This window comes from Camellia sinensis, chromosome 8 (assembly GCF_055761805.1).
Source record: "Camellia sinensis isolate YWXY chromosome 8, ASM5576180v1, whole genome shotgun sequence".
In the NCBI taxonomy this organism is placed as follows: domain Eukaryota; kingdom Viridiplantae; phylum Streptophyta; class Magnoliopsida; order Ericales; family Theaceae; genus Camellia; species Camellia sinensis.
In genome coordinates, this window is record NC_138968.1 from 6,395,051 (window position 1) to 6,405,944 (window position 10,894).

General features: G+C 31.5%; 1 protein-coding gene across 1 annotated transcript; it reads right to left on the reverse strand.

The window, feature by feature from the left end:
- Positions 1-6,584: 6,584 nt before the first annotated feature.
- LOC145796792 (growth-regulating factor 5-like) lies at positions 6,585-10,526 on the reverse strand. Its single transcript, XM_082881936.1, has 4 exons — positions 9,848-10,526; positions 8,816-9,212; positions 7,082-7,533; positions 6,585-6,949 (listed from the first exon to the last, which is right to left on the reverse strand). The coding sequence occupies exons 1-4, from the start codon at positions 10,059-10,061 to the stop codon at positions 6,942-6,944; spliced, it is 1,071 nt and encodes a 356-aa protein (XP_082738062.1). The 5' UTR covers positions 10,062-10,526; the 3' UTR covers positions 6,585-6,941.
- Positions 10,527-10,894: the final 368 nt, after the last annotated feature.

Here is a 10,894-nt window from a genome sequence, read left to right on the forward strand (position 1 = left end):
TCTCTTACAAAAGTTAAAAAATTCTCAAAATAAAAACTAAACGATATTAAAAAAGTTAGCAATATTAGCCAATGCCAAACGACCCCTACAATTTTTATGTTGATTTTTAAAACATAAAAGAAATAAGTAACAAAATTTAAATGGTGTAAAATATTGTTTAAAAATTACAAACTCACCTCTCCTGTTTATGCTTTATTCAAAAAATCAGAAAATCACTTTACGAAAAATCACTCTAAAGGATTTAGATTGATTTGGCTTGAGGTAAAATCAAGATCAATTTGTTATTTACAGTTTCATAAAAAACCAAAACTAGTTCTACCATTTTGTCATTACAAAACTAAAACTAAAAAATAATACAACAATAGCAACAAAGTAGCCGCTGCACATATAGAGAAGAAAAGAGAATGAAATGTTATTAATTATGGTTTTAGTTTTATATATGAGAGGTAGGATAGTCTATATCAAGGATGTATGGTATAAATATAGTCTAAGTTGTATACGGTCCGGATCGATTCTAATCTAAAATTATGAAGTGAAATCTGTAATCGATCTCTCAATTTTTCAATTTAGAACAAGACCGTGGATTCAAAAATCCAATTCAAACCTATCGAATTGGACCGAACCAGTTCGGTTTGCGAATTTTACGAATTCGTTATTTTATAAATATATTTTCTTTGTGAATTCCTTATTCTAAATTCACAATAAAAAATAGATGTCACAATTTAATTGGTAAAGATAAAAAATAAAATAAATTAAAAAAATTATATTTGTGATAAAATAAAAATAAATTGCGTTCTATAAATTTTTTAGTTTTTCAATGTTAAAGTTTGTCATAAAACTTAAACATACTTTTTAGAAATAAAATAATACATATATATTGATAAAATCGTTAAAATAGGTCAAAAAACTAATCAACTTACACAAAATTTAATTAATTAAAAATTAAATATTTTATTTTATTTTAAAATTTAAATTGTTTTCAACTAAAATATACACAACACTACAATATTAAATGAGAGTATATGTTTACTTTATATAAGTTAAAAAACTCACTTTTTCCTTCTTTTTCTTATGTGGGATTGTGTAAAATAAAAATTAACAATTGTCCAGGCGGGAAGTTGATTTCGAATTAAACAATATCAGTCATTTAATTTTTAATTTGGTAAACTTTAGTTTTTTCGAATCAAACAAAATTAACTAATATATTTTGATAAAACTGTTAAGATCGCGGTTAAACCATCGAATTAGTCAAATAAAAAACGGTTCAACCTAATCAGCTAGATCAAAAGACCAACCAACGTATAAAAAAATTAATTAATTAAAACTTCTAAATGTTATTTTAATTTTAAAATTTATACTGTCTTGAATTGAATCATGCACAACATTATAATATTAAATAGAAACATAATATTCACTTTATATAAGTAAAATAACTTACTTTTTTCTTCTTTACCTGATGTGAGATTATAAAATAAAAGATAACAATTATTTGGGCGGAAAGTTTATTTCTAATCAAACAATCTTAGTCGTTCAATCTTTAATTTGATCAATCTTTAGTTTATTGCGAATCAAACAAATCTAACCAATATATTTTGATAAAACTGCTAAAATTGCGATTAAATCAACGAATCAGTCAAACCAAAAATGATTCAACCTAATTGGTTAGGTCACAAGACCAACCAATTTACACAAATATTAATTAATTAAAACTTTTAAATTTCATTTTAAAATTTAAAGTACATTGAATTGAAACACGCATAACACTAAAATATTAAATGGGAGTATAAGATTCACTTTATATAAGTGAAACAACTCATTTTTTCTTCTTTTTCCGATGTGGGATTATCAAGTAAATCATAAACTAATTAGACTTTTATTTTTATATGGTTAAATAGAAGCTAACCAATGAAGATTTTCTTCATTGTTTAAAATTAAGAAAATTAGTATGAGATATTGAAACTTTTATAAGGTTGCTCGCTAAAGCCCTTTTTTACTTACATAATATATAGAATAATGCTATTTTTTACTAATTAGTGTACTAACTAGTGTATTAATTGATGATGTGACATAATTTTGGTACATTAGTTAGTATACTAATAGATGTATGTAGCACTACCGTAATATATATGTATATATATATATATATGAATACCATACATATTGGCATTGTTTGGTTTGTATTTGAGAAACATGTTTTGAGATAAAAAATACGAAAATTTGTTTGGTTTGGTTTTTTTTCAAAAGATGTTTTGAAAAATTATTTTGAGAGAAAGTTTTGGAAAAAGTGATTGATTTGATGTGTATGAAAGACAGATTTGTTTGAAAAATTTGTAAACCAAACAAGTTTTGGAAAAATTTTTTGGAAAAATTTGTTTAGTTTGACTACTTTTGAAAACTTATTTGTAGAAAATTTTTCCCAAAATTTTTTGAGAAACACAAACCAAATATTTTTTTGGAAAATGTTTGGTGGCTCGAATTTATGCGGCTCGAATGGCTCGAAACGATGTCATTTTACACCAAAAACGACGTCGTTTTGAGTGTTTCGAGTCATTCGATCCAAGTTTTTTCGGGCCACTTATCATTATTGTATTTTTTCACTATGTATCAACATGCAGACACAATAGTGGGACGAAAATAAGCATGGGTTTCAGCTCTTGGTGCTGAGTTCAACTTCCTGGGAACAACTTTTTTCATCAGGTCTCGATTGGGAACATGTTATTTTAGTAATTTTTTAACTTTTTATGAAAAAATGTACAAAAAAATAGAGAGGGTGATGTGACAATATATAGTGATTTTTTTGCTAAAATAACTATTCCCTAAACGAGACCTAAATTAGACGTGCTTGAAAGGCTTGTCACCCGGCCAATTTTCTCCAACCGTGGCTGGTTCTTCTGGTCAAGCGGTTCAGTTGAAGTAAAATAGATGGATTTTGAAGATGTAACATGTTTGAGGTTATATTCAGACCGAAATTTAGACTGGCCGAACTAATTGATCTGATCCGATTTCAAAAACATTGTGCGTCAATAAAACACTTTTAAAATGATCTATTATATATAATTATGATATTTGTAAGAATGATTACTACAAATATTATAATTAAATCATTTTAATTATAACTAAACATAATATAAGGTATCTTTTTTATCATAATTAAAATAATGTTATAATCAACAGTACAATAAATCATAATTAATACCACAATGTATATAACCAAATTATAACGAAGTTATAACTAATATGACAATAGGTCAAAACTAAAAAATCATAAATATTGTAATTGAGGCATATGGTATACACCCCACTTAGGAATGTGTAACATAAAATTTCCCTTTGAAATTTGGAAAACTCTAATTTCTATGCCACAACAAGGTACAATAAACGATTATTGAGGTACAATAAGGATAATAACTGTTATTGTTTATTGAGTTCATTGACAAAGTTTTGAAATAACATTCAAAACAACAAGAGTAAATTATACTTGTCTTCCATAAGGTTGGAAAGAAATATAGTAATTACCATAATTTTAATATAATTATATTGATTTTATCTCATTATATCATTTTTTTATTACATCTCTATCTCATTATATCATTTTTTTTATTATATTGATTCTATCCTAAGGCTAGGTTTGGGAAGATGGTTTGTGGCTATTTTAGTCACAAAAGAGAAAATAGGCTATTTTAACCACAACAAACAAAACATCACATCCAACTCATAATCATTACACTCTTCTCTCACAAAAAAAGTCAAAAAGCCCTTCCCAAACCAAGTTTTTTAACCCAGGCTAAAATAACCAAAAAAATCAAAAAACCAAAAAGCCAACCCACTTCTCAAACGAAGCCTAATCTCTTTACATATTTTTATTCCACTTGTACTATCATCCCTAACATTATTTTTTCTCCTTACACCCAAATTTTTTCAAACCCTAACTCATCCATCTTCAACTAATATAGTCGCCGACACCATTACCACCTCTAAGCACCACCTCACAACTCCACTATCATGACAAGCAGCACACAATTCCTCACCGCCACAATCAAAACTCCATAGTGTCATCCATGACTACTACTTCCGTAATTTTTTTTCAACGTTGTGTTTTGTTTCACGAATCAGAATTGAACAAATTTTGTTCAGTAGAACACGGTTGAACAAACGATTAGAAACGGCTGAATAAATCAAGTTTGTTCAATCGTGTCCCATTAAATAGCCAAAATTGATTAATTAATCATGTCTGGCTATAGAAGTCTGAACAAACTTAAATTGTTCAGTTACCAAAAACCAAACAATCTCAATTTATTTAGTAAGCTAGAGTTGAAAAGAATTTCAAACCCACTTTTTTTTTTTTTTTCCTTCTCCCAAATAATGCAAAACTACACAAAAAAACCTTATATATTATTCATTTATAAAGATCATATATACATTCTAAATATAAATTTTACTTCTTTTTGTTTGTTGTTTATTGTTATTTATATGTATATATATATATATATATATATAATGTATTTGGATTTATAGATGGATAGAAAGAGCGAGAGATAGGAAAAAGGTTTGAGATGCTTGGTGGAGAGCAGAGATGGTGGTTAGGTGGTGGTGGTGGTTGGTGGAGGATAATGAGGTGGTGGTGGTGGATGATGGAAAAAAGATGAATGGGTGTAAAGAGAAATATGAAGGGGAGGTTTGAGACCTTTAATAAGCTAAAATATTAAAATAAGGGGTGTAATAAGCTAAAAGTGTTGTGTAAGTGTAAGAAAAATTTCTCATCTTCAAGTTGTATTTGATGTGAAATGACTTAATTGCTACTATTTTAACAAGTAAACAAGTAATTACTATAAACTTGTTTCAAAATCATTCAAAAAATATATAAATAATATTCCAAAAAAAAAAAAAATTCCCAATTTTTTTACCATAATCAAGAGAAACTACAAATTTCAAAATACAGCATTTGCTCCTTCCCTCAATAACAAGGGACATTGGTGTCACTATGATCTCGTTTGAGAATTGACTATTTTAGTAGGTTATTTTAATTTTTAACTATTTTAATAGGTTAAAATATTTGTGTTTAGAAAAAGAGTTAGATTTTTTTGTAATTAGATATGATATTTATAAGAGAAAAAAAAATGAAATGATTATGAATTTAATGTGATATTTTATCTCATTAATAATTATTTTAACCTATTTTAACAACAACAACAACAACAACAACCAAAAACAAAAAAAAAGGCCTAAAATAGGCTTCCTAAACACCGCATATTTCATTGGAATTGCGACATGAGGGACATTGGTGTCACTATATTTCATTGGAATTGCGGCATAATGTAACGTGAATATTCACATGGAAGAATGTACATATTCAGTAACAGTATTTACACTTCACATTCATATAAATATCAGATAATATTTAATAAAATGAATGGTTCAAGTTTAAATATTGAAAGTTATTTATATATTTTTAAGATTTTATAGGTTATGTTTGGTGAAATTGTTAAAACAGATTATAAATTATACCTTAATAGATTATAGATTATGACTTTAATTAAAAGTTGTTAATCTGTTTGTTGTAGTTATTGAATTATAAATTTAAATTGCTGAATAATGTTTGTTAAATAAACTACGAAATAATTTTTTTAATTAATTTTTATTTTTTGTTATTCACTATTTGTTTACATTTTTCATAATGATAATAATAATAATAATAATAATAATAATAATCTACAGTCCATTTAAATCTTTTTCTATTTTTAAAAAAATAAAAAATAAAAAAATTTAAAAATATAATCATAAATTAACATGTCCACAATATAAATTGATAATAAAAAACAAAGAGTGAGTACCTTCTCAGAATCAACATTTTTGAATTAAAATAAATTGTTAAACTTAGAAACTGCTTGAAATAAATTTAACCAAATAGTCCAAATTAACATTTCTAAAGTTAGAAGTTATAAGTTAACTTAAAAAAACCCAAACAAACACTCAATAATATCGTTGTACCAAATTAATCTGATATTTTATTGATTATATAAATAACTTTTATTATAAAGCGTACGAGGTAATCAATTCGGATGATAAGTGCGAATTTAAAATTAAATAATACCCACTTTAATGATATAATAGATGCAAGAATAAAATTGATTAAATTATATAACAATATTTGTTAAAAGAAATGATTCTGCTGGGAGCAGGCCAATAGAAGCCATCCTCTCACCAATTTGCCTCCCTATTTTATTTATTTATTTATTTTATGGTTGCTTGCTTGCTTATGAATTGCTTCTGAGGCCGAAGAAAGAAAGAAAGAAACAGACAAGAAAAAAAAGAAGGTGAAATTGCAGGCAACATTCTTTCACAACCCAGCAAAAATTCTGAACAAATATCTGACCACAGGTGGGTAGCCCGTCCAAAGGAAGAATACCATGGAGGACTTTGCACAGTTGCTATATCAATTGGAAAACATTTTTTAATGACTTAATTACCTGGAAGCAAATCCCATAAAAATATGGAAAATACAAAATAAAAAAGAAGAAAGGAAAAAAAAGTGAAGAAGTTGTACTTTACCTTGCCAATCGCAGACAAACCACTAAAGATGTGGATTTCTATCATATAAAACGGCCCCGAGTCTGTTTTATTAATTGGTACCAGCACCTTATATATATAGCTAAGGCTCGAAGAGTTCGCAAATGTACTTGTACACAAAACATATGGCAAAACTCACATGCTAAAAAGCAAAGATATCTCCAGGAGACACATGGAATAGAAATAGGAATAGGAATAGGAATAGGAATAGGAATTGGTGACTCTTCCTCATTAGGAAGGAAGCAAGCAAGTACATCTCAAGAGGCCAGGCAGGCAGCAGCAGAACTTAATTGTATACATACATATATATTGCTTCAAAATGGTGGTATGTATCCATCCATCCTTGGGAACAAAAAAATAAAAACATTCTTCTTTCAACTATCTGCACCACAATTAATATATATATATATATATATATTATATAGCAACCACCTAAATTCAGTGAGATAAAGATTGAGGAGATCTGCAGGAAAAAAAGGCAAAAAAAAAAAAGTCACTAAAATTTAAAACTAACCATGCGGAGACTGAGAACTTGTGGTGGAGAAGTCAGATGAAGAAGCCATTGGGATCGAAATTGAGAGTTGAGTAGTGGAGAATGAGGTCTGGTTTGATCTCTCATCTTCAAGACCAGACCAAGTATCCCTTGTCGTCCTTGGCCACTCATCAAAGAAAGGTCGAAGGAATTGAGTATGAACACCCTCCTCTTTGACATGTTCTCCTCCCGTGCCAAAGTCATTGCTGCTGAAAAATGAATGTCGAGGATGAGGTGGAGGATAATGATTCTGATGTATCATGGAGTTGTCACTTGCTTTCGATGTGGGAAATAGGGACACTCGAGATGGCATTAGTGGCCATGTGTTGTCTACAGCTACCGGTGGTGAATCCATTTGGAGATCCCTATTGCTTCCTGAAGCTTCAGAGAAGAAACTATGCTCACCCACATCAGGTTTAAGTCCATGAACATACCTGCATGTTCGATTATCTATCTATGAGTAGCATTTAGGACAACTTATGTCTATAATCTATCTTCTTAATCTCTCAAATCACAACTACTTGGTTTTATTAAGTGCTTTCAAAGAACACATAATTCTCTGAATCAACCATATCATTTATATCAAAATTTTGTATTATTAGAACTAAACATGAATACAGGTTAGCATATTCCTTTACTTACAATATTGCAACAACAACCCGTAAACAACTTTAACTTGAAAAAAAAGAGAGGCTGGAATGGCAGAGTGAACCTCAATTAAATTATGAAACAGGAGACCAGAAAACTAGGAGCTAAGCAAACACAACCGAAACAGATGTAGCACAAAAGCTGTGCAACTATGGAAAGCCCTTCAGTCAAACATAAACTGAATATATCAAGTGAAAGGGGCAGCAGGCTTGAAGTTAAAGAAACCATGGTTTTGAAAATAAATGAATTGAAATCCACATTAAAATCGTGGGGATCAACCATTATTAACTTTTTGAATCCATTAATCTACATAAGCACCATTCTCATCTGAGCACAACAATCTATTCCAGTCAATAAATGTATTTCTTCTGTTGAGCAATTTTAGTTGGAAAAGTCAACCACGTTCTTTTTCTTTCTTTTATTTTCTTCCCCCTCTCTCTTTTCCAAATACAAAAAAGGGGGCATTGTCATGGTGGTATTAAGTCCCAGAATAAGAAGACGGCCAAATACCAGCAATTAAGCATACTTAAGAGAGGAAATACTTGATTTTAAGTATAGACATATTAATGAGACTGGAAACTGTTAGGCATGGCCCAAAACTTAAGGAACTGAATGGGATGAACAATCTGTTACTAATTAGCATGCCCAGGAAAATTTCAAATGCTTGTCCGATTTCTGCAGCAAGTTTCACAGAGAAAACAAAAGGCAAAGAAACAGACCAAAAAGAAAATGTGTGTGAACCAACACACGATGCAGAGACAAAGAATTCAACCATTCTGATTGATGGGCATCAGGGCCCAGAAACCAGAGTGTTAAAAGGTTTCAACCAGATATCCAATACTTTCATAAGGCATCAGGCCTTAGTTTCAGATCATTCCACACAATTTTACTTATGGGCCCAACAGATATTACCTTCCGTGACAGGTACAGCAGCTAAAGTTTTCCAACCAATTGCTTTCACACAACATTTTTTTTCTTCTTCTTAATTTTTGATAAGAACAATTAAGACAGGGCTGCATAAGCTGAACTACTACTACCAGCATGTTAAACAGCAAAATGCAGTAATACCTGTAATCTTTGCGAGGAATCCCATATGGAATGGATTCGAGGTGGAGCTGGGATTGGTTACTTCCACCAGAACCAGCTGCTGGGGCCTGAGTGTTACCAAAGGAGTGCAGCAAGGGAAGGTTTTGGAAGCTTCCAGCTCCACCACTGCTAGTGTTGCTTCTTCCGGCCGGGGCAACAGTCAGAGATGTCAAGGTGGTGGACGACAACGACGATGACTGTGAGACAGTTTGGGATTCCACAGGCTTTCTTGAACGGTTGCGACCACGGTGCATATGGCGCTCACAGTACTTGGAGTCCGGGTATGCATCTTTGGAGCACCTCCACTTCTTTCCATCAGTCCTCCTGCATCTCCCGGGCTCTGGGTCCACCTTCTTCCCATACAAGGAACAATAACCCACTGCAATATATATATACATATATATATATATATATATATATATATATTAAATTAAAGCTCCAAGTAATAAAATATATACACTCTAATGATGCTTCACTTTCTCACTGCTGCTGGCAAAGCAACAAAACAATTAATCATCATAACCAAAAATATACGACTTAACCGCCAGACAATATGGCCTTAATTAGCAGAGCAGCTAAATCTGCTGACAACGGCGCAATTACAATTACAAACGCCAACCCAAGATAAAAAAGATTAGGCGGAAAAAATGTTCACAAGTACAAAAAAAAACAGGGTAGATGCAGGTAAATATGTATATGTATAAATATAAATGGTCGCCCCATCACAAAAACACAAACTTGATCATTAAAAAGAATCTCAAGCACAAGGGATTTCGAACTATTTCCATCAATCAACCCAAACCAAACCAAACCAAACCAAACAGCACCTACAAAACTAAAAGGGAAAATCAACAATACTGGCAGCAGACTAAAAAAGAGTTAGTTTAATCGAAAAAAGAAAAGTTAAAGAAAACATTGAACAAGATTCATAAAAATCAATTATTCGAGGAGGTTAATTGAGAGAGAGAGAGAGAGAGAGAGAGAGAGAGAGAGAGAGAGAGAGAGAGAGAGTACTGGTGGGTTGGTGGAAGAAGGTAGTAGCAGATATATAGTCGAAGCTCTTCTGAATGGGAAGTACGAGATCAGGTGGGACAGGCAATCCAGCCATCAGATATTTAAAGATCAGAGCTTGATACTCCAACTCCTGCCACTGCGACACCGTGAACGGCGACGCCGACGACGATCTCATCCCTGCCACCGACGCGGCCACCATAGACGTACTGTTCATACCCACCCACCAGCACCGCTACCCTTTAGTCTTCCTCACAAAAAAGCAAAGCACCAAACGATCAAGCTGAAAAGCTCAGACATATATATTATATGCAAATACACAGATGCTTAATTTAAGCCCAAACGCAGAATCAGATCGCACTGCGTTCCCCCTTCCCAATGGTACGATGGAAACCCAAACTGCAAAGATTATCAAATATATATATATATATATATTATGAGATGGGGGGCGGGAGGAGGGCAGTAGGGAGGAAGGTTTAAAGGAAGTTGTGCGAACTTCAGAGGAAATTTTTAGAGACAGACAGAGAGAGAGAGAGTAATACTGCTGTATGTGAGAAAAAGAGAGTGAGAAATAGGGAAAGGGGTGTGTCCGTCTGTGTCGCACTGTCTCTCTGCAGGGAAAACTGTGGGTATTTTGGGGAGATGTTTGTTGTTGTTGTGGTTGTTGTTGTATGTGTTTGGAAAGGGGGGGGCAGTAGTATTCTGTTCAGAACCCCGGCCCCAATCAACCCTCTTCCTTTCATTTTTTAGTGACATGAAGAAGCAAGCATTAAAAGGCTTTAACCATTCCATTAGTATCAATAAATAACATGCTAATCAGTGACGGTCACCTAAAGTTCCCTTTCATTTTTAGCGAAAAAACAAAGGGGAGGTTATGCAATATGCATTGCATAGCGTATGTTTGTGCTAGCCGATATTATCATCATGACGTCGTCCTCCAAGATTAACGGATTAAAAAATAAATAAATAAATAAATAAATAAATAAATTGAATAAAAAAAAGTCCAATTTATATGTCAGTTGGATAAAAAAATTACAATATTTTTTTAGA

Coding starts and splice junctions, on each gene's coding strand:
- LOC145796792 (XM_082881936.1), bottom strand. CDS start 10,061: ATGAACAGTACGTCTATGGTGGCCGCGTCGGTGGCAGGGATGAGATCG. Junction 9,213..9,847: donor CTTCTTCCACCAACCCACCA/GTACTCTCTCTC, acceptor TATATATTGCAG/TGGGTTATTGTTCCTTGTAT. Junction 7,534..8,815: donor ATTCCTCGCAAAGATTACAG/GTATTACTGCAT, acceptor TCGAACATGCAG/GTATGTTCATGGACTTAAAC.